The sequence below is a fragment of the Lissotriton helveticus genome, chromosome 8 (genome assembly GCF_964261635.1).
Source record: "Lissotriton helveticus chromosome 8, aLisHel1.1, whole genome shotgun sequence".
NCBI lineage: Eukaryota > Metazoa > Chordata > Amphibia > Caudata > Salamandridae > Lissotriton > Lissotriton helveticus.
In genome coordinates this window covers 1,687,173,381-1,687,197,989 of record NC_136069.1, presented here as the reverse complement: position 1 = coordinate 1,687,197,989, position 24,609 = coordinate 1,687,173,381, and the positions used below count along the sequence as shown (strand labels likewise).

Sequence of the window (24,609 nt, the reverse complement as noted above, 5' to 3'; positions counted from 1 at the left end):
TAATCTTCACTACCAGATGCACTTTAATATTCTGGGCTCAGGCATACTAAATTCGCCTTTCCTATCAGGTTCCTTGGGTCAATTAGGATTACAGAATGTAATAGTCAATTTACAATAGGGAGCATTTGCGCTGAGGCACTGAATGGCAGTGGCACAGCGCCCAGAGCATCTAACACCAGAAAAAACAGAGGAGACAAAAGTGAAAAATGGAAGGGAGATCCACGCCAATGGTGCCAGTTCTAACCTAAATCTTTCAATAAAAGAAGAATGGGTTGTGGTTATTATACGAAGAAAAAAAACACTTTGTGGTAGTCTGTCTTTTACATCTTTGGTGACCAGGCAGGAATAGGAAGCGGTAAAGGGAAATGAACCAGGAAACAGGAAAATCATGTTGAAGAAACAAAGTATGGAGAATTGGGGAGTTAAGCTGAGGAGAGACAGAGTAAGTGGAAGAAGGATGAGATGGTAAAAATACAAAGATAGGCAAGTAAGCATTTAAAGGGTACAGATTCAGAGGAGGAAGTGAAGCGTGAGTGAGCTTCTGAATAAAAGTCAAAAAGTTAATATTGCAAGATGAAAGACATGCACCTGATTGGAACTGGCAAATTCATAAGGGGTGGAACAGGATTCAACTCATATGTTTTGAGTCTACGTCACATAAAAACCCACAGTACGACCAGATGTTACCCTGAGGGAGACTCACCACGAAAGAACACCTCTGTAGCAGAGTGACGCCAACGAGGAGGTTCTTCTTCATGACTGGTTGTTAGTATATCCACCCGGCAAGTGTTGGGTTCAGCAGACTCCTCCCATTCCAAACGCAATATCTCGGAGCAAGGCTGTAAAGGAGACAGCCGTCCCCCCAGCACCAGACAACACTTGGAATCCGGCAGCCACGTCATGGTGTGGAACATGCGAGCATCTAAAGAGACGAAACAGGAAAAACATCACAAACACACGGTAGAGGGCCTTCATAATTATTACAATCTTTAAAGCACGAAGATTGCTGGATCTGGTTAGAGCGCTACAAATTCCTCAAAATGAAAAACATAAAAAATGAAATTCCTTATTTTATATCACAGTCCAATAAAATATGAAAATATGCAGATAATCATGTTTCCTCTTTACACTTGAAGGAAAAGAGAAGTTGTTCTGTATTTCAGTACTGACTTACAAGCCCTCTGTAACCAACCTGAGCTACTCTGCAAACCCCTAGTTATTCCAACCCTGAACACCTGCTCTGCCTGCAAGCCCTTCCCTTTTTCACTTACAGCACCTTGAAAGGCAAATTCCTAGGTGGTGGTTAAAGGAAAACCATAGTGCAGAAGCTAGCATTTTGTCCTAATTCTCCTCACCCCATTGGTCTTCGCTTGCGAGCACGCAGTCGGTCACCCAATCCTGACCACGTCTAATGAGGATATGAATGTCCCGCAGACGTTCATGGTGTCCATTCTTCTCTCCAAAGCCTCCGGTGCTGATGACCACGCCTGGTCCGATGAGAGCCGACTGGTGGCCAAACCTCCGGGGTCCAGTGTGTGGTTGGGCCATGGGACACTCTCTGGCCGGGATGGAATTGCAGATCTCAGGGATGTCAGCAACAGTGAAACCTTCAAGCAAAGCGAGCCCCATTAGCGCTTAAACCTGTGGGTAGTGTGAGCACTGGTCTAGAGGTAGAGCGCGAGGAGAAGTCAGTGACATAGGAGAATAAATACATCCTGGAATACCCACACCTGGGACCACAGCACAGACCTCGCAGGAAAACCTGCTGCTAAGTTTCACTAACCTCACATTTTATTTCTGTCACCAGCAGGGTACCCCTGGCAGGAGCAAGTGACTGGAAGGTTTTTTAATGCATTTATCAAAATTGAGTCTTTGGGGGTAAAGGGGGTTTGGAATATTCACCTATGATAACAAGGAGACCAACAAGAGCATGGCTCAAGTACTGGTATCGCAAATGGACACCTATTCACCCTTATACAGTGAAGGACAGACGCACAAGTTAAACACTACCCACACGTCTCACATACAAAGGAGGCAAAATACCAAAGGCATAGAGCAGGGTTTGGATGGACACTTCCAGGGGAGACGTGAGAATCCATACGTACATCAGTGTGGAAGTGAAAACATCTGTACCCCAGAAGAAGACACACTGCCACCCTCGGTCACCACTCATGGGAGGGAGACCAGGACATCTCACCTGCAGAGCCTCCCACAGCAGAGATACCAGGACCTCTCATCTGCAGAGTCTCTTATGGCTGAGAGACCATGGAACTCATCGGCAGAGCCATCCATGGCCAAGAGAAAAGGACATCTCACATGCAGAGCCTCACAGGGTAGAGTCGGACACAGCAGAGAGACCAGGACACTTCACCTGCAGAGCGTTACCTGGTGATTTCAACAACATCTCTTGCCTACAGTGCTTTATGATCATGGGTCAGCACAGAAACTGCTCACCTGTAGAGCTGGGCGAAGACAGAATCTGAGCCAGACCGCCCTTTGACGCCGTCAGTATGATGTAATGAGAGCACTTCAGGTGCCACTCCTAAAACAACATAAAAAGACCAGGTGAATGAACTGGGACAAAAGAACGAGAAACCAATCCTTTACTAATACTCCAAGGCACAGAGCCCTTTTGTCCTTACGAGAGAGAACTCTCCACTCACACACACACACAGAAAACATGCCAAGGTACTCGAACAGGAACCTGGTAAACCCACAAGATGCCGAAGGTGCAGGTAGAATAAATAAAACTCTAGCAATTGCATCAAAAATTGTTCAATTGTATCAAAGACACGAAGGCGAGGATTATGCTTCTCTTTACTGACAAAAATACAGCTGCCAATCAACATTAAACAAACTTTAAACTAAAGTTCCCATGAGTTCACAGGTCCACGAATCGCAGTCCATCCGTCCCTTTAAAGACCCCTGTTAACCATCGTCCTTGCTCTTTCTTTGCTGCAGCAGCAGCGCAAAATAAGTGTTCCATTTGTATGCATCTGACAGCTGGGACTCTGAGCTCCGCTCAGTGCAAGGGACTCTTCTGGTGACCAAGAGAGAGGCGGGAGCTGGTCATAAATGTTATTAGAACATTGGAATGCTGGGAGCTCCATTGAAACCAATGAAGTGCTCCAGGCTTCTAATGGCTGGTATAAGCCTGGAGCTCCAACATTCCAATGTTTCTTTGTTTACAGCTCTGGCTGTGAACAAAGGCTTCAGTTAGTCTGAGGGTATTCCAATCCCCTCGCGCTTCCAAAAGGCTTTGTTTTTTTTGTTATAACATTCTGTCCTCTCACTTAAGCATTTAAAAGAATTTACGATTAGGAAGCAAGCTTTTGACTGTCCGATTCTCATACAAAACAGCATGCACTGTAAGAAGGTCAGCTGCATCAAACTGTATTTACAAGAGTAGCCATTTAAATGCCCATTTTTAGGTCGAGCCTAGACCGTGTATGAGCTGTCGCAAGACCTGTAGTAAATACAATATCAAGGGTAATTTCTCCTGCCACTTGCCATTGGTTAACTTTGGAATTTCTTTTGTTAGCAGGCTTATGGTTTGCGCTCACGTTGTGTAATTACGTTATTTGGACTGCTGCGTTTTCCGAGATATGAAAACATTTCTCCGCTCTGTTAATCTTTTCAGCTCCCGACATCTGGCACGTGCGTGCCAACGGAGCTTAAATGTATTTCTTGGCACCTGAGCATCATGTTTATGTTTATGTTTTGGCAATTTGTATAGCGTGCAATTACCCGGGGGTGTCTCGGCGCTTAAAGATTCTGAAGATCGACAAGTGGAGTGCACGTTAGTGTGTAAACAGCCATCACCCGCGCGCAGCCAGGCGTGGAAATGATCTGTTCATTCGCATTAACCTCTTTCATGCTCATGACGAGCTGAGCTCGTCATGAGCCGTGGAACGCTCACATGCAGGGATAATTCCCCTGCTGTGCTGAGCGGTCCACGGCAGGTAATGCACCTGTGACGAGCTGAGCTCGTCATGAGCACAGGAGCGCCGTGCCTCATGACGAGCTCAGCTCGTCATGAGCATGCTGGCGCCGTGCGCGCCCCCCTACCCCCCAGCACAGCGGGAGATTAACCCCCGCAGCGAAGGGGTTAAACCTAAATAAAAGCTCTACGCTCGCTCTGATCGCTTCAGCACCTCTCCAGTGATGCGGCCCGTCCGCGCCCTACGGCGCACCTTTTATTGAGAGACCAGAGACCTACGCCGCTGCCCCATCCTATTTATATCGGTCTTGGAGATGTAATTAATGTTTTGTGTGTAGCTCTTGCATTCGCCTCACAGCATCGAAGCGCTGCATTTGTATTTATTGAAGTGCAAGAGCATCTCTAAAAGAAGCCCAGCACGCGGTAAACAAAATTTCAGAGTGACGGTAACGAATAGGTCTTAAATACATTAATACGGCTCAGACATCACATATTATGCATTAAAAAAAGCATTGAAGAGGAAGGTAAAGCGTCGGCCATCGACATACATATTTTGTCAGATCTCTTCCTTGGACACAGAAACACATTCTACCCATAATAAAAAGCACTATTTTCAACCTCCAGAAAAACCAGCATTTGCAATGCAATAGGTCTCGCATTTACGCGAGTTTGAGCTATGGGCATTGTAAATAACAATTGCCTTTATTTATGTTTCGGTTTTTAAAACATAAATAAAAGGCATTGTCATTTACAATGCTAATAGCTTAAACTCTCACAAAAGCGAGACCTATTGCATTGAAAATGCTTGTTTTTTGTTGAACTCTTTTACAGAGGTCACTTACTGTGATACCACATGCGGTCACTTGCAGTAATGTCACATGACGTGATGTCACTCGCATACTATCTAACATAGATAGTCCACTGCGTATAAAGCATTACACACCCCTTGTATGCAGCTGCGGGCACTTATGAAGCTCCTGCCAGGGCCTGGTTGCCATCACTGATGCCCGCTGAGCCTCCTGCCTACCTCTGGGATAGGCATCCGTAAAGCGTGATGCTGTGTGAGGGAGCACAAACTGGTAGATGTGTGCATTGCTCCATGTGAGGGGATGTCTGCAGGCAGATGTGTGCAATACTCCGGTGAGGGGGCACCTGCAGGCGATATGTGCCGTGCTGCGTGTGAGGGGGCACCTGGTGGCGGAAGTGTGCAATGCTCCATGTGAGGGGGCACCTGCTGGCAAATGTGTGCAATGCTGTGTGAGAGGGCACCTGCAGGCGGATGTGTGTAAAGCTCCGTGTGAGGGGGCACCTCCTGTTGAATGTGTGCAATGCTCCGTGTGAGGGGCGCATGCTGGCGGATGGGTGCAATGCTCAGTGTGAGGGGGCGCTGGCAGGCGGATGTGGCGATGCTCGGTGTGAGGGGGCGCCTGCTGTTTGGATGTGTGCAATGCTCTGTGTGAGAGGGCACCTGCTGATGGATGTTTGTGATGCTCCGTGTGAGTGGGCACCTGATGGCGGGTGTGTGCAATGCTCCGTGTGAGGGGGCGCCTGGTGGCGGACGTGTGCAATGCTCAGTGTGAGAGGGCCTCTGCTTACACTGCCCTCAAACCTTTCACTACACAAGCTGCACCTAGATGTAGGGTGACCAGGAGTCCCAGTTTTTGATCATCCGTCCCCCCAGGTTTCAATAAATTCTGCATTTGTTTCGGTTTTTACAGATTGTGACTTCACAAACTGTACTGTGTTCAAGTGCATAATTAGGCGCCAGTCTTTCCAGAAAACAATTTAATTTGCACTTATAACATTAAGTGCAAAGGTTTGTCTTCAGGACCAGACAGGCCTTATTCCCTATTCCCCTCAGTGCCTCGGTTTTTGTGTTTTTGACCTTGGTCACGCGGTCTATAAAATCACTCTGCTCCTTTCGGTCGATGTGAAACTGTAGTTCCATCATTATTTTTGTGAAATGTCCTGTTTTATGGTTCAAAAATATGGCCACCCTACATAAAAAGGGGCACTTGAAAGTGTGCACAGGCCTAACGGCCTGACGGGGTTTGCAAATCCATCATTTAAGCAAAATCAAACTAGGAGCAGGGCTTTCAGTGGGCCGGGCCTCACCAGTGCTGAGCACCAGCAGTCTTTAGGTCTTGCCTAGCGTTGCAGCGCTTGCGCTGCTCGCTCTGCGAGATCTATTGACATCGAGTTGATTTCGGAAGTGGAGTGGAAGCTCCGCCCATCCTTTCTATTGGCCGGCATCATCCTTTATGGTAAGGTTTGGTCTCCGATTCAAAGTGAGGCTTTTTGGTGACCGCCCTGTCTCTTTTAGGCCCCTTCCACCCGAACTGGATCTTTTGCTTGCGGCGTGATGCAGTCTCCTTCAATTACTCTGTGAGCACTTTATTCCTCACTTGCACAACAGTGACAGCTTGTTAGTCTTTCCTTTATTTTGGCAGTTATGCCGCTCTCCGTGCAGCGCCATGTTGCTTTTTCAGTGCACAGTCTGTGCGTGTCTGGTTCTGCCGTGGGTACTGCTGGGTGACCTGTTTGGAATGCCGATGCAGTCAAAGGCTCCTGCACATAATGGCAGAGGAAAGGGCAACTGTTTTGAATAGTACGATGAGTGGTGGTAAGAGAACCGACTACTGGAGACGGATTGTCCTCAGAGTAGAGGACTCCTGGGCTGGGCGGCAGACACATTCAAAGGCGGGAACGTGAAGGTGCGGTTGGTTCATTCAGCTTTACTGTCGCGCTTGTTTTCCGGTCTGTGTTTCTGGGAGTGGCAATGACGGCTAGAAATAAAGTTTAGATTCACTTGTGTTTCCCGGTTTCCCGTGACCGAGAAGTAGAAAAGAAAAATGCACAATCGTTGTTTTAGTGACAATAACGCTATTTAATGGTAAACAATCAGTAACAAAGTGTGTACTATTCATGCTAGATAAATTAAATGTTTACTATTGTGGCCTTACATCTCCAAGGCAAACTGAAATTATGTGTACCAGTGGATCAATTTATTAATCAAGGTTGGCAAACGTGTTCAGTTTGAAAATGCAATCTTTAAACAGTAGTATTTTTTTGATATTCTAACAACTAATATTGCTTAGTAGCCGTTTGGCACCCGAATACACTGAAAGTTAAAGCGAGAGCGAAAGGTGATCAGTTAATCTTTGCCAAAGGTCTCGCCTTCAACCTCACGGGACTACGGAGAAGTGAACACCCACTATTAACAATAGGGAGAAATGTTTCACAAGCAGCTGCGCCCGTTTGCAACATGCTTTGACTTTTGCACACATGTATTTACAGTCTTGATTGCTTACATGCTGTGCACTTGCGGATGTTCCAAAATGTGCGCAACCCCATGCGTTAAGCTGATGTCATGTTTCGCATGTACAGCCTTTAAGTTCTGTGTGCGCGGTATTCAGGGTTCTGGTGTGTACATCAACTTGTGGTTCCATTTATAGAATAATGGGTTTGTGTGTATTTTCTGGGGTCACATATTCACAGTATTTTGAAGTCTGCGTGTAAACTTTGGGGTTAGTGTGCTAAGTGTACCCTGTACGGGGAATATTAAGGCCTTTGGAAATATCAGGGGTTTTATGTCTACGGTATTTGGGGCTTCTTTGTAAAACATTCAGGGCTCCTTGTACATAAAATTTCGGGTGTCTATGTATGAGGTTTTTCGGGTATGTGTGTAATATTTTAAGTTCTGTGTAATCGTGTTTCCTTTGTGCAGCATGTGTAGAATTGTGTGTGCAAACTTTTAGCTTCAGTGTTCTTTAGGCCCTCTGTGTGTAGGACAGGAGTGGTTCTTCATGCGCAATATGTGGCTGGACAAATAACTGGGTAGACGTGAGAGGTGAAAGGAAAAGAGGCGGTTAAGGATGGATGGATGGGTCAATGTGCCTAATTTATGCCGGTGGATGCATGTGGTAGGCATTAGGCCAAACTGATGTCCTGGCATTACACTTGTGCACCCCTGAACTCTGTAATAACAGCATTTGTTTACGTGCTTTGAAAGGTCGCAATATCCAGCAAATGAATATCTGTCTCTAATGATGTAAAATGCCATGCAGTAGTGTTTTGTGTGCAGAGGGTTGTGGAGCTTACAATCAATAGAGCTTGTTTTGCTCTGAAGGATCACGAAGGAGCCTTGCGCCTCCCGAAATAATTTCTGGCCTGTAGCATCATTCATCCATCATATGTAACTTAATTTAGTGTAAGCCAATATCGGAGCTGGCTCCTTCCTGAAAAATGCATACTTAAACAAACCACGTAGCGAGTGCAAATTCCGAACTACAAATTTAAGTAAATAACACAGATTACCTATTTTGATGTACTCGACCCATAATAAAGTTCTTGCTTTTTGACATGGCATAAATTGCATGTGCAAATCATCCAGGTGCAACTTTTGAACCAAATTTTAGAGTTGCCACTGCTAATAAGACCTATAAATTGTAAGATACACAGTGCTTCATGTATTAGAATTGATGTTACCTCTTCTTACTGTTGTTATAAGAACTGATAAATATTACGTCAACTTTAACTTCTTCGCTGCGGCGGCAATTCCGCCGCAGCGCTAGGGGTCGGGGGGGCGAGTGGCTCTCGCATGCTGGTGACGGAACCGCTCCGTCACAAGCCGCGGTTGCGCTGTGCTCATGACGGAGCGGTTCCGTCATGGCCCCGCCCGCTCAATGGAACGTCCAGCGCAGGCGCGGAATTTGCGCCGAGCGGGCCATGACAGAACCGCTCCGTCATGAGCACAGCTCAACCGATGCTCATGACGGAGTGGCTCCGTCATGAGCATGGAAGGAGTTAAAACAAAAATGTGTGACACTGTTATTGATAGAGCTACGTAACCATGCTGGGATTTGAAATTCTAAAAAATTAATACTGTTTTACCTAAGATAATGAAATGAGCCATCTTATCGCTGTGCAGTGGCTTCTGGATAGGACATTTAAAACAAGCATTTGCAATGCAATAGGTCTCGCATTTGCGAGAGTTTGAGCTATTGGCTTTGCAAATGACAATGCATTTTATTTGTGTTTTTTGTAAACTTGCGAGGGCGCACTTTGTACATATAGTCCTTGCTTACGAGATGCAAGGCTGGCAGTAATGGTGCCTCTTTTAGTGCCAGCCTTGCTTCTCGTAAGCAAGGACTAGAAGTACAGCATGCTTGTTTTTGCAGCTTTTCAAAACATAAATAAAAGGCATTGTTATTTACAATGCAAATAGCTCAAACTCTCGCAAATGCGAGGCCTATTCCATTGAAAATACTTGTTTAAAAGAGGCCTCGAAACGGGTCTCTATCGGGCTCGGTTTCGTGCCCTGGCAGAGGCGGTCCCTTTTATCCCGGACTGCAGTGACAGCAAGCACCTCGATGTGCGCTGCTCACACTGCTCACTTCTCACTAGTGGAGAAGGTACGGCATGTTGTAGGGGAAGGGACATTTTTTAAAGAGCCATTTTCTCTCTGGATTTCCCTTTTCTTTTTTAAACTAAGGAGCAGCAACACTGTCGTGGTGTCACCAGGGCTTTAAGTGAAAGCTTTTTCAATATTATATACAAGATACGGCTGCTGCTTATTTATGTTTTGCAACTAAAAACCATTGACAAAGCCAATAGTCCTGACTTGTCGTAGATGTGATGTTACTTGTCGTATCATATATCTGGATGCAATGACAGAATCAGCAAAAGACAAGTCGGGCGGCACACTGTGCTCAGCACTGATTGTTAGCTTACAGTGTTTTTAGCCACGCCCTTAATTACATTAACCGCGCCCCTTTGAGAGACCCCTCAGTTTTTTTCATCCCACTTAAAGCCCTGACTAGGAGGAGGGCCAGCTCGGGTGAAACAGCCCTGAAGTTTTACATTTCTTTTTTTTCCAGGTCATTTTATTTCAGAGAGAAAAAACAACTTTACATTAACAGTGAGTATGGGATCACATAACATAACAATAACCAATCTCCCTGACCACGTTACAGTCTAGCGATAAGGTCGAGGCGACTTTCGAACACATTAATAGGGTGAACTCGTGTGATAGCAGCACATAGCTCCCCCGCTATCTCCCCACCTCCCTGAGATTTGGATGTATTTGGTCAATCCCTGCTTTCGTGTGGTTTCCCATTTCTAGTCTGATTTGCACAGTGACTACAAACTACAGGCAGGCACTAGAGTCCCTTCCTCCATTTCTGAAGCAACACTGCCACCGTGTGGTTTGCAATGTTATTCACATACAAACAAAATATATGCATCACTGTTAGACACACGTCTGAAGTATTTTCAACTTCTGAGCAGCGACGAGCACCCATCCGGAGGGGGTAGGAGGCGGCCTGCGCGCTGCAATGTGAGGGGCCACAGAGCTAATATTGGGGTGCCTGGGTAGTACAACAGAAGCTGATAAAAGAGTGGGTGGTGACATAGAAGCTAATGTAGGCAGGGGCGGCTGGTAGCCTTTTAAAGTGGTAGGGCCATAGCCGTCAAAGTTTCAGATTGCTTTTTTGTGACATTTTCATAATTTCAGTGAACTTATGAGTGACATTCAATGACTACGAGTGACACTTTCTCGGGAGTGAAATCAGGCAATGAAGATATGGGAAACATATACATATCAGAAATTACATCCATTTGAGTAACGAGAAGCTGTAAGATCTTACAACTGCTGCAAAGCATCACCGTACAACAGTTTCCTTGAGGTTTGTGGTTCTTATTTATCCAACAGCACACATTCCTTTCTAAGGCTCTGCACAATGTTCAGTCTCTTCGTTTCTTATGCGCACAGTCTGTCATGGCTGAGAAAGTTTAGAGATTGCCTATGTGCAACATTTCAATGTACTTATGAGTAATATTCAGCTGCCAAATGTGAGAGAGAGGGACGCTTTCTCTCCATTAAAACCATGGAAAGAAGTGCATTGAAAGAGGTAAATAGGAGGAATTACAATATTCTGAACAATAGGAAGCACCATCACATCTTCAAACTAATTCAAAACTCCTGAAATGAAAGCTCACTAACTAAGAATCTTTTTCTAAAATGACTATACTCATCATCATCATCATCATCTTTATTTCGGCATCATGTGCCATAAAAGGTACAGATAACATTGAATGTAAAACAGTAACTATTAAGATATATACAAGCATAAAAACATAAAAACACGTTATACAAATATAGACATTCTCAGACTATCTGGCTCAAAATTTTTCGTATGACAATTTTTTATAAGTCCCCATTTAAAAGATATCTTCTCTTGTGCCAGACAGACCCCAAATATTTGGCTAAAGCAAAGACAATATGACCAGAAAGATCAGTCTTTAAAACCCTGTATGCTTGCATGCAACGGGAGAAGCCCAAGTTTTTGCACAGTGGGACAATCCATTCTCCGCGCCTGGACATACGCTTTACAAAAGAACAATATGTGCAAATCAGTTTCTTGGTCGGATTTGCATCCGGGGCAATAAGACTGGGATGGATCGGCCCATTTACTAGTAATGGCACGTAGCGGTAAGCTACCATACCTCCATTGGAGATAGAGTTTCCTAATTGATGTTGGGGCTATAATGTCTAGGGCAGTTTCAAACCTATATCTGTCCTTAATTATTAAAAAAGATGACGTTAAGGTGCTGTGGGAAGTTCCTTGCATATGGATAGCAAGTTTGGTTTCCTGGTACTGGATGATAAGCTGCCTCCGTGTAACCCCAGGACAAGATCTTAGCGGGTCAGACCATAGGGTAGGAATCCCCAATTTAATTAGTTCTTTCTTAATAAAATTTAGCCAGGGGATTTTCCCGATGTTTGGGAAAGTGAGAATTTCTTGCAGTTCTGCCCTATAGTTGGCTAGCTCGGGAACTGTCCAAATCCTCCGCCAGAATAACAATGGCCGCAGGCCCATGTCTTCGTCCAGAGGTCTCAGGGCCAGGTCGAGTCTAATAGGCAGCAAGGGTGTGCTAGAAGGAAGTAATAGGAGCTGTCTGATAAAATTGTTCTCGGTTACTACCAGATCACGGTTGCACGTGTGGCCCCAGAGTTCACTACCATACATAGCCGCTCCCCTGGCTTGTGCTCTGTAAATCTCTAAGGCGGGGCCCACCGGCTTAAAAGTAGATTTATTCTTGGCGACTAGCTTGGTAATTCCGCCTGCTATTTGGGCCAGCTTTAGTTGCGCTTTCTCCCGTTGGTGGACCCATGAGATTTTTTCATTTAGGGTGATCCCTAAGTAGTCAAAGGTTCGGACCCTCTCCAACTTATTAGATCCAATGCATGGATTAGAGCGAACTCGAGATGGGGGTTTGAAGACCATATATTTGGTCTTCAAGGCATTGATCTCTAGGCCATGATCTTTGCAAAATGCCTCAAAACCGCCAAGAACTCGCTGAAGCCCCATTGGAGACTTGGAGAGCAGCAGGGTGTCATCCGCAAACATAATTGCGGGCACCCTGCTGCCTCCAGGTTTAGGAGCATCAGTATTCTCAACGCCATTCAAGTGCGCTATTACCCCGTTGACAAAGAGGCAGAACAGGGTCGGTGCAAGCACACAGCCCTGCCTAACCCCCCTGTTAACGGGGAATTTATTGGAGAGTGTCCCTTCCCGGCCACATCTGACCTGAGCGTAGTTATCAGTATGTAGTCTGATAATCATGGTTAACAGGTATTGTGGGACCCCCAGACCAGAAAGCACGGACCAAAGTTTCATGCGCGGTACTAGATCAAAGGCAGCTCTTAGGTCAACGAATACAGTATAGAGGCTGCCACCCTCCAACTGTACCGTTTTCCAAAATATCATTGAAAGTCGGAAGACTTGATCTACAGTGGACACTTTGTTCCTGAAACCCGCCTGGTATGGGCTCAGGACTGAGTGCTCTTCAGTCCATTCTAGTAAACGGTCCAGGATCAGCCTAGCAAAGATCTTTTGGGGGACGTCTATTAGACTAATAGGCCTGTAGTTGGCTGGGAGCAGAGAAGAGCCCCTCTTAAAGATGGACACAATCTCTGCCCCCAGCCAAGTAGCAGGCACCGCCATCCCCTCCAGGATTGCGTTGAATAGAACCTGCAGATATGGGGCCAGGATCATGGGTTCGCTTTTAAATAGGTCACGAGGAAGTTTGTCCAACCCAGGAGCTTTTTCAGTGGCAAGTCTAGCAATAGCTACGCCGACTTCTGCCACACTGATTTTGTCCGTGTCCAGAAGTGGCGTAGGGGTCAAGCCCGTCATCGGATCTACTTGAGCCTGATTGGGGTCCATATCGACCTCAGTGTATAGAGATCTAAAATGATCCTCCCACACACTGGGTGCGATGTTAGCCTCCACTGCAGGAGTAGGGTCAACCGACCCGTTTTTGACAATCTGCCAAAATTTCCTGGCGTCTCGGTATTTGAGCGCATCAGTCATGTCAGCCCAATTACACTGATCCCATTCAGTCTTCGCGTTGGCAATGAGGCATTTGTACTCCCTTCTCTTAGTTCTTACCAGGAAGATATTGTGCTGCTGCTTCATCGCCGCTAGCAGATCAGTTTTGGCCTTTCTACAGGCGGCGTTGAACCATGGGGCACAAGTCCCCCTTCCATTGCCTTTACGTTGCTTCTGCTCCGGGTACAGAACGTCAGCTAAAGTGGTGCACATCTGTAGGTGGAGTACACCGAGTTCTCTATGAGTCTCCTCAGGCAAGAGAGGGTGGAACATAAAGTTGTCAACTTTTTGCAAGACAGGAACAGCCTTTGCATATAGCCTCTGGATGTCCTGGGGATTTCCTGCAATTTTAGACCAGCGAACTCTGCGCCGGTTTGTAGATAAAATCATTCTCGGGTCCGCACAGTCACCACCACCCTGATTTTGTGTAATTACGTCCGGGGTTGAGATTTTTTGAATCAGCGCATTATGATCGCTGTTGGCTCGAGGCATTACATGAAAGTCCTCAAATCTGTCCCATTAAGAGATTTCCACGAATATATAATCCAATCTTGAATTATACCCGAGTTTGTTAAAAGTCGGTTTTGGTGGAACGTCGCCGCTCACCCGACCATTGCAGGCCCTTAGGGAATTCGCAAGGGTTAAGCAAGTAATTTGCATGGCTAATGGAGACCAAGACTTCACAGGTGGTCCAGCCAATTTCGGGATTCCACATTGTTCTTCTTCCTCATTAGATGCTCCTTCTAAAAATGATGGAAGTGGCTCAAATTGGCAATTAAAATCTCCCCCAACCACGTACGGAATGCCCTTGGGGAGTGTATTCAAGAACAGTGCTAGTTCCTCGATAGTGCTAGAAACTTTTGTTATGCCCACTGGTCTTGAATAGACATTTATCAATGCCAATTTGATTAGATCAGACCATTCCAAGAGTACGCATTGGACGTCTTGTGAGTTAGTTGGTAAGACCCTTGCTTTACAGCCCAGGTGGGAAGCCACCCAAATAAGTAATCCACCTGACGGGCGGCCCTTCCCCTTCCAATTCGCCCCAATTGCAAATGTATCAAAACCTGCACGCCGATGTACCTCTCTTGCCCATGTCTCTTGAAAGAGGCATACATCCTGTAAATCTATTAATGCCCCCCAGTCAGGGGAATCCAGTTTATTAGCTAAGCCAGCCACATTCCATGAAAGGAGGGAAATGGAGCCGCTATCGCAATGGTCTGCATTGGGACGAATAGTCATCCAGTTTGCATCTGGACCACCCGAGCCGGACATAGGATGCAGCATATTCTCGATGCTGGAGGTGGAAATTCTTTTGTTGATGTAAGGGCTGAATTCCCTACTCAGCCTGGGAATAATGGGCTCACGGTGCCCTTCAGTAGCTTCCCTGATGACTTTTTGGTCCGCCCCTCCCTCCCCCCCCCCCCCTGAAGAATTACTAGATTTTAGCTGTCAGTCCACCATCTCCAGGCCGCTGTACCTGTTGGCGGTCGGTAGGCCACCCCAATTGCCCCCCTGTGCTTCTTCCCTAAAGCCCTGTACACCCCAGGTGCCCCAATTATCGTTCCTAGAGGGGCGCCCAACTGTGTGCCAATTGCTATCAATATTCCAGTTGCGTGTTGGTCCGCTCCTGGGGGGGGATAGAAAAAGGAGAGGCGACGTGTTGTGATCCCCTCATATCTTTCCTGAGTGTTCCAGGTGCATATGTAATCAACGGTATGGGGATCCACAAAATTAACCAATATACAATCACCCTGTACCGTTTTTCTCTCATATCCCACCCATGCTACCCTACGCACTGTTAAAATCTTACTAGTAAGGTTCAGGGGTAGGGGCCTATTTGTATTTAGCCAGTACTGGACTTTATTTTTAAAAGACCAATTGGGTTCCTCTTCAGCTTCACTCAATTCAGGGACCCCCGTCATGACCACAACATAGGGACTTGCCTCAGGAGGCAGGTTGACCGGTCGTTTCCTATGTGGGCCACTGCCATTATTGATCTTATTTGGCTGCAACGTGTTATCCCTAGGAAGAGAGGGCCCCTCTTCGGGGTAGCACCGGTTCTTGGTTTGGGTACTATTGCCTTCGTGGCGGTGGAATCAGACTTAGGTTCTGTATTGGTCACAGTTGCTAATGGTTTTTTGGTAGTAGGGGCAGTGGGGTTAGCTGGATTTGTGCTTGAATTGATTCCCCCTATTTTATTGGTCCCCCTTAGATTTACTTTTTTTTGGGCATCGCACATATCAGCTAACTGTTTTTCAATGCGAGCTAATCTAGTGTCGATGGGGGTGATGTAGAGTTTGAAAAGTTCAGCAATCCTGGGTAGGAGTGCAATGTTTACCTCATCATCCCTAACGCTGATCCTATCAGAAATGTCTGCGCCTTCTGTGTTGGCACTGGAGGTTACTTCGTTTGTAGGGGCGGTACCAGGGGGGTCAGTGACTATAGCCAGGTTTTGGCCAGAGGGGCCTTTCTACATTGATTACCCCTATGTCTTTTATTTTTGGGGTTAGGTTTTTTGGGAATAGGTTTTTTTGGAATGGCTCCCTCCCTCCTGGCCTTCAGCTGGGTGCTACTCAGATCAGTAGGGGGGGGGGGGGGGGGGGGGGTAATATCAACTAAGTCTTGGGTATTATTCAAATCCACACTTTGTTGAGGATCCAATGAGAGATGGGAGACTGATAAGTCTACCGTAGCAGGTAGGCTCTGTCTATGGGCGTGGATATCTGCATTGAATGTTACAGGGGTTGCTAAGATAGCCTGTACCTTGGATTGATTGGGAGTTTTGGCTGTGGCGAACTGACCCATAGAGGATCTTTTTGCAAACACTAGATCCTGGGATACTCTTCTTTGCAAGGAGGTAATTTCCTGATCAATAAAGGAATTAGCCCTTAGAAGGAAGTTATCTAATGTACCAGATTGTGGCGGACCCCCCGCAGCAGTTTTGCTTCTGGACCCTCTCGTACTCATAGTTATTAGAATAGATAGCTAGCCCACAGGACTCAACGGAGTAGGTGTTCCTTGGTGTTACAAATACGTATAGAATCAAGTGAACTAAACACCTACTTACGGGTACGACAGTAAGTCAAGAGTTAGGGGGGTGTCCCAGCCCGGCCTTACACGGCCTCTAACGGGCTACAACGGGCCCGCCCTTGGCCCGGGCTTAGCCCCGCGCTCAGTCCCGCGCGCGTCCCGCGTGCGCGTTGCATTTACTCCTTTTGAGGGAGGAGTCGCAGGAGGGGGCAGGAAGAGGACCAGCTGCGGCCGATCAGCGCCGCTGGGCAGGCTGGTCCTCGCAGTCCCGCCTCTGTCCGTGTGTAGAGCAGGCAGTGGAGCCAGAGTCCTCCGGTTCCCAGGCAGACAGCGAGCGGCTCCCGCGGAGCGGGGGCCGCGAGAAGTAGCATGATTGCCGGACAACAGACGAGCGGCAAGGTCAGAGAAAGCAGCAATCCTTCAGAGGCACCCACCCTACTGTAAAACAACCACCATACTGTAAAACAACTATGGCAGAGCCCTTCACAGCGATAAAGACACACTAGGAGCACGTTTTCAGGGTGCCGTGAGCCACTTGCTTGCCCTGATAAGACCTCAATCGTGGGTCAACACGCTTGCAAAGCCGGAGAGCTCTGACTGAGGGGCGCAACTTCAATCTTGTCGGTTTGCTTAATGAAGATTGAGACCTCCCGAGGTCAGCCGAATAGTTTGTTGCATTCTGCTGGCTTACAAAGATCATCATAGAAGCCTTGTAGGACTGCTGGAGTTGGCGCCCACGTTTTCTGTAGGCAGGTAATATTGCTTTCATGCAAGAAAGCCACTGCAGATTTGCTTGTCAAAATTGACCTCAGACCTGCCACATTCCACAATGTGACTATAAAACTGGGCTCCGTCGAGGGCTTCTGAGATTGGAGATGGGCTGGTTGATGGTGGCCAGGAATGATCCTCTCAGGTGCCCCGTGGTAATTGCTGCACTGGCTCAACCCGACGTTGTCACTACTTCTTGTCATGTACCTTCCATTTCTTTGATTATGGACACCTGATGCTTCAAAGGAGTGTACAGCTTTTTAAACCAGTCACGGGTGGCACCCCACACCCCTCTCAGGACGCTCCGGTGCACCCTAGTATCCTCAAAAGATCCTCGATTCTCACAGAACGGCTTCTCCGAGGCCAGCTCTTTGCCTTGTGGTAATCGTGGCGTCCGAGGCTCCTTTTTCTGGAATCGAACAAACTTTGCAGGGGTTGGTTGGGCCGAGGTCAGATCCTTCAGTGTTGGAACAGGCGTAACAAGTTACCTCTGTTTAACAACAGAACAAAAGACTAACGGAGGCAGTCTGGCTAAAATCCCCTATCACATTAAAAAGTCGAACAGTGTGGCACTGGCGGTCCACCTCTTGTGTTTGTGAGTGCTTTGTTTGTAAATCTTGATTACAAATAGATAGGGAGGGGTGAACAGATAGATAATTAGAGAGGCTTGCAAAGACAAACATCTGGTTGTAGAGATAAATGGATAGATTTGAACAGATAGATAGCTAGACAGATAGAGTTGCTTACATACAAAATACTTCAAGAATAGATGCAACTGTAGATAGATAGGGCTGCAAAGGCAGAAAGGTAGACTTGACAAGACCGATATAGATAAATAGGGCTGCGGACCGATCGACCGACCGACCGACCGCTAGATGGCTATATGCAAATCAGCTCTGACCCTGTGCCTCATGGGAACAGTCCAGTCCGAACTACCAAGCCACGTCTTTCCCAGACCGGAATCAAGAATCCAAGGACCGGTTTCTAGCTATCAGCCTTCATCAGCCTGGATAGCTTGACTCCAGTGGTGTGGAGAGCCTGGGACTCACGTCTGAGCATACCCAGCCCACTCGGGGTGAAAATTGCAAAAAACACAGTTGATGGACAGAATGTAGAACAATGTCATACATTCACCCCAGTACAAGGATCTAGGCCTAAATCCATCGTTTTTTTGCACTCCACACCACCCTGGGTTAGACACTGGCTATATGCAAATCAGCTCTGACCCTGTGCCTCATGGGAACAGTCCAGTCCGAACTACCAAGCCATGTCTTTCCCAGACCGGAATCAAGCATCCAAGGACCGGTTTCTGGCTATCAGCCTTCATCAGCCTGGATAGCTTGACTCCAGTGGTGTGGAGAGCCTGGGACTCACGTCTGAGCATACCCAGCCCACTCGGGGTGAAGATTGCAAAAAACACAGTTGATGGACAGAATGTAGAACAATGTCATACATTCACCCCAGTACAAGGATCTGGGCCTAAATCCATCGTTTGTTTGCACTCCACACCACCCTGGGTTAGACACTGGCTATATGCAAATCAGCTCTGACCCTGTGCCTCATGGGAACAGTCCAGTCCGAACTACCAAGCCATGTCTTTCCCAGACCGGAATCAAGCATCCAAGGACCGGTTTCTGGCTATCAGCCTTCATCAGCCTGGATAGCTCGACTCCAGTGATGTGGAGAGCCTGGGACTTACATCTGAGCATACCCAGCCCACTCGGGTGAAAATTGCAAAAAACACAGTTGATGGACAGAATGTAGAACAATGTCATGTAGAACAATGTCATACATTCACCCCAGTACAAGGATCTGGGCCTAAATCCATCGTTTGTTTGCTCTCCACACCACCCTGGGTTAGACACTGGCTATATGCAAATCAGCTCTGACCCTGTGCCTCATGGGAACAGTCCAGTCCGAACTACCAAGCCATGTCTTTCCCAGACCGGAATCAAGCATCCAAGGAGCGGTTTCTGGCTATCAGCCTTCATCAGCCTGGATAGCTTGACTCCAGTGGTGTGGAGAGCCTGGGACTTACGTCTGAGCATACCCAGCCCACTCGGGGTGAAAATTGTAAAAAACACAGTTGATGGACAGAATGTAGAACAATGTCATACATTCACCCCAGTACAAGGATCTGGGCCTAAATCCATCGTTTTTTTGCACTCCACACCACCCTGGGTTAGACACTGGCTATATGCAAATCAGCTCTGACCCTGTGCCTCATGGGAACAGTCCAGTCCGAACTACCAAGCCATGTCTTTCCCAGACCGGAATCAAGCATCCAAGGACCGGTTTCTGGCTATCAGCCTTCATCCGCCTGGATAGCTTTACTCCAGTGGTGTGGAGAGCCTGGGACTCACGTCTGAGCATACCCAGCCCACTCGGGGTGAAAATTGCAAAAAACACAGTTGAAGGACAGAATGTAGAACAATGTCATACATTCACCCCAGTACAAGGATCTGGGCCTAAATCCATCGTTTTTTTGCACTCCACACCACCCTGGGTTAGACACTGGCTATATGCATCATCCCCTTTTGTATCGCTTTGTTCGCCCTAAGTGTGGCAGGGTATGTTCAGACGTGAGTCCCTTGCTCACTTGGCCACTGGATTCAAGATAGCCTGGCTGATGAGGATTATGAATCCGAAACCGGTCCCAGGATGCTTGTTTCCGGTCCAGGGAAGACATGGCTTGGCAGTTCGGGCTGGACTGTTCCCATGAGGCACAGGGTCAGACTGATTTGCATGTGGCCATGTCTGAACTGGGGTGGCTGAGTGAGCTAAAGAATGGTGATGGATTAAACCCAGATCAGTTGACTGGGGGTGAGTGTTTGATTTGCTCAAACGCTCTGTCCATCATCCCCTTTTGTATCGCTTTGTTTGCCTTAAGTGTGGCAGGGTATGCTCAGACGTGAGTCCCTTGCTCACTTGGCAACTGGATTCAAGATAGCCTGGCTGATGAGTATTATGAATCCGAAACCGGTCCCAGGATGCTTGTTTCCGGTCCAGGGAAGACATGGCTTGGCAGTTCTGGCTGGACTGTTCCCATGAGGCACAGGGTCAGACTGATTTGCATATGGCCATTTCTGAACTGGGGTGGCTGAGTGAGCTAAAGAATGGTGATGGATTAAACCCAGATCAGTTGACGGGGGGTGAGTGTTTGATTTGCTCCAGCAATCCGTCCATCATCCCCTTTTTTATCACTAAAAGTCAATATAAGCATGACATACAACAGCACTGAAGCAAAACTAAAAGCCACACAAGCAGTACATACAAACTAAACTGGGTATATCCATAATCTTAAATTAATACACATAACGTTGGACAAAGAGGAGTGCGGCTATACATACACTTCATTGGGTGCAACTAGAAAAGGGGATATCATTTATAAAGAAAATGTTCACATAGACACAATCTGGCATGCTGTGAAATACCAGTAGTCAGATAAACAAAGGTGACTCCAAAAGGAAATTACAACAGTATTACAGGAGATGGGAAATGATGCAGATAGAGTATCCCCTGTACAGGAAGAGCTGGTAGAAAGTGCCTGCTATTATGTCTGGCTGTAAACACAAAGGCAACACCAGAGTAACAAGTAAAAACAAACAGTGGCAATAAACGGTGCTACCTTGTGTGCTGATGTGTTCCTTGCAAAAGACAAAATGCAGTCACTCAAAGTGAAGTTAATCAGTGGCTGAAGTAGGATGACCCATAGCCCTATGCTGCAGAGGGCTGAAGCAAAATGTGAATGACAACAGACCAATGGATGAAGAGAGCTGGCTGAAAGCCCTTAAAGTGTGTATATTATATACATATTATTTTAGTAAAATCAAGCGGTCTTGGTGATAGACATCAAAAGAGGGTCTCTCACTATACGGGCTTACCTCACAGCTCCACAAATGAAAAGACTGTATTAATGTTAAAAAAAAACACATTCCCTCATGAATTCTGATAGTAATTATCTAGTAGCTAAGCAGTGTAGTCTGATCAATATATGAATGACACTTGCATCAGCCAATGGCTAACAGAGGAAGGGCATTTCTCCATTCTCTGAGGAATTGCATAAGGTCTGTGACACAGCTAAAGCAGTCTCGACCAGGCCGAAAAAGAAGAAGCTGGCAAAGGTATCAGTAAGAAAGATGGGAGACAATATTATTAACATAAAAATGCTTTCACAGGAGCATGGAAACAGTTGGAGCCCAATTGAAAGAGGCGTTTGTGAGTGCAAGTGGGAGTTACGTGTTTACAAAATATTGTGACTGTAGAGAACGGTTCTACATATCAAATCCTAACTCAAAGAATTTTTAATCGTTCAAAGTACAGTACGCTGAATGGGTGACCACTGTAGGTTTAAGAATACAGTGTATTACGAGGGTGGGCTATGCAAAACAAAGTGAACACCCACAAATTGATACATTTTGAGTAGGAATGCGGAGCTAGACCTTTGTAGGTAGTTTCCCACCCTTGAATCTTGTGTAATATTAATCCCGTCAACGGAGTGAAAGCAGCATGCATTTCCCCCACAGGCATTCACAGGTATTCTAAATGTAAACATAAATGTGTTGATTTGTAAAGCGCACGGCTGCCCACGCGACGGGGCGTCCCGGCGCTGCACTCATCCCGCTGTGGAACCCTTCCTGGATTTTCCATGTGAAATGTCCACTCCTGGGCACCCCCAAGGTGAAGCCAGGCTTCCCAGCGCTGTTGGGGCAGTTGTGGAGATTAAGTAAGCTATTGCGCAGAGTCACAGAGTGGGACCCATGATTAGAGTAGGCACCGAGGCGCGAATTATCAGGTCCGGGGAGATTGAGTCCAAGAGCCGCAGAGGTGGGAATGGAACCCTGGTCCCGGGCCAGACCTCTGCATCAGGGTCTGCCGCTCTAAACATTGAGCCACGCTTCTCTGCCATGGATCAACTCCTGGGAAGTGCTCAGGGTTGAGCAGGATTGTGGCTGTACATAAATATTTGTTAACCAAAGCAAGAAATGAGGGTGCTTATTCATAGAAAACGAAGAATGGAAAGGGTAAAGTAGTTTTAAGAAATGGGGGAGGAGAACGTGCAGTGGTCACATCTTTCAGGTCTGTGCCATTCCTCTGTACATCGTCAGCCATGCAAGGAGCTCCCAGATGATAACTAGCGCCCTTAAGGTTCCCTCAGTCTTGAACATAACATGACGTTACCTCAAACTCATCAAATGGCTCCAAGCTCTCGATCCGCCTTCGCTCGGATTCACTGATGAAGCAGTGGTAGAACTCATTCATATCGAGGACAGCACAGTGCTCCCAACCCTGTGGAGAAATGGGACAGAGAAAGCAGCATATCAGGAAGGAAGCTCCTGCTCACCAAAGCCCACACAGCCTATATTTCTACTATCTCCCAGCACTGTACCATGTTATGAGTGGACCCTCGGATGCCTGAGGTGTCTGCAGTCATATCATTAATCAGCTACTTATGCCTTGCGCTCAGCAGAGTTATATAATAATCTGCTATCAGAGCTTTCAGACTTCTGTTGTCTAGCACTTGTAACAGGTTATTCTGTTGATGCAGTTCTACACAAGGTAGGCCTTGAGGGAGATTTTTGCTCCAAAGTCATGTTCTCCTACGTAGCACCAGTAGCTCTTGTCTGGGTCAACCAGCAGACCATGTACTTTATCTCTCTGTGGCGGGATACGCTGCAGGGGTGCCCGCTCTCACTCTTATTGTTCGGCCTGGTGGTTGAGCCGCTGGCTATTCAAATCCGTGACACAGACACAATCAACGGCATACTCTTGGGTGGCCAAGTGTATAAGATAAGCTTGTTCGCAGACGACCTCCTCCTCCACCTGACGCGACTTGAGATATCGCTCCTTTGTGTGGTAGAATGCTTACAGGCCATTAAATCGGTCTCTGGCCTTCAGATTAACATGTTCAAGCCGTCCATGCTCAACTGGACTGGCCCGGGTGGTTACAGCTTTACAGAATCTTGTGCCATTTCAATGGTCCCTGGACTCTATCAACTACTTAGGCCTCCACATCACCAGACTGTTGCTTCCTAGGCCGAGCCAAATGGCCCTCTCTTCGATGCTCCATCCTGCCTGATTTTCAGAGATGGAAATCGGTGTACATCTCCTGGTTGGGACATATTAATGGTATAAAGATGAACGTTCTCCCATGGGTCCTCTACGTGTTTCAGACGCTGCCCAAAGCAATCCCGCAGGAGGATATCCTGCACCTTCAAAGGGACATACATACCTTTATATGGAATGGGAAACAGGCGTGAATAGCTCACTCCCTGCTGATGCTCCCCTCGATAGGGGCGGCCTGGTGTGCCTAAATCTCGTGGAATACTATTGGACAGCCGACCTGAGATATGTTTCTGAATGGGTAGTGTGCGAAAATTAGAATTAATATGCTACTTACCAGTATGCATCTGTTCTTGGCATGTAGGGCTGCTGACATTCATTTCTATAGCATAGATCGCCGCCTAGTGTTGGGTCCGGATGATTGCACATTGCTGTCCTGGAAGAGTCTTCGAAGCATCACGAGATAAGTGGCTCCTCCCCTGGACTACAGTGCGTATGGGCATCGACTCCATCCCCAGATTGTTTTTAGCCATTGTGGCGAAGATGGAGTGTAACAGTGTGAGCGATGACCATGCTAAGAGAAAGTGTAAATTCTGCAGCCGCTACAGGCGCCGGGGAGGAGGGTGGGCGATATGAATGTCAGCAGCCCTACTTGCCAAGAACAGATGCATACTGGTAAGTAGCATATTCAGTTCGAGGCATGTGGGCTGCTGAATTCATATCTATAGCATAGAATATATAGCAGTCCCTCCATTAGCGGCGGCCGCTTGTGCCAGCTGCAGACGTTTGAAAAAGTGTTTTTAGAACAGCCTGCCCTACAGCTGCTTGCTGCTTGGAGTGCACATCTACACAGTAGTGTTTCGTAAATGTGTGTGGGGTAGACCATGTGGCTGCTCTACAAATGTCTTCTAAAGGGATATTTCCAAGGAAAGCCATGGAGGCCCCCAACTTGCGGGTGGAGTGGGCTCTTGGGGGGGGATCGTTAAAGTGCGCTTAGCCTTTTGATAGCAAATTTGAATACACTTAACGATCCACCTGGCTATACCTGCTTTGGAAATGGGGTTGCCCTTGTGTTGTGCGGAAAAGGCAACAAAGAGTTGTTTCGTCTTCCTAAAATCTTTGGTCCTATCAATATAGTACATCAAAGCCCTTTTGACGTCAAGAGTGTGGAGCATTCTTTCTGCCACTGTCTCAGGATTTTGGAAGAACACAGGCAGTTAAATAGTCTGACATGGAACTGTGAAACCACCTTTGGAAGAAATGTAGGGTTAGTGCGCAGCACCACCCGGTTGGAGTGAATTTGTATGAATGGCTCTTGTACAGTGAGCGCCTGGAGATCACTAACACGTCGCAGTGACGTAATGGCTATCAGGAAAGCCACTTTCCATGTTAAGAACTGAATCTCGCATG

The 24,609-nt window shown here is 46.9% G+C and overlaps 1 protein-coding gene across 2 annotated transcripts in view; it reads right to left on the bottom strand.

The window, feature by feature from the left end:
* LCMT2 (leucine carboxyl methyltransferase 2) overlaps window positions 1–24,609 on the bottom strand; it is a 68,177-nt gene that overhangs the window by 20,893 nt on the left and 22,675 nt on the right. Inside the window, exons 7-10 of one of the 2 annotated variants that reach the window (XM_078658773.1) lie at window positions 22,318–22,425; window positions 2,455–2,542; window positions 1,356–1,607; window positions 704–922 (exon numbers count right to left, since the gene is read on the bottom strand). In XM_078658773.1, coding sequence (XP_078514899.1) covers window positions 704–922; window positions 1,356–1,607; window positions 2,455–2,542; window positions 22,318–22,425 — 667 coding nt within the window. The remainder of the gene's footprint in view (window positions 1–703; window positions 923–1,355; window positions 1,608–2,454; window positions 2,543–22,317; window positions 22,426–24,609) is intronic. The other variant, XM_078658774.1, reaches the window with a different exon arrangement.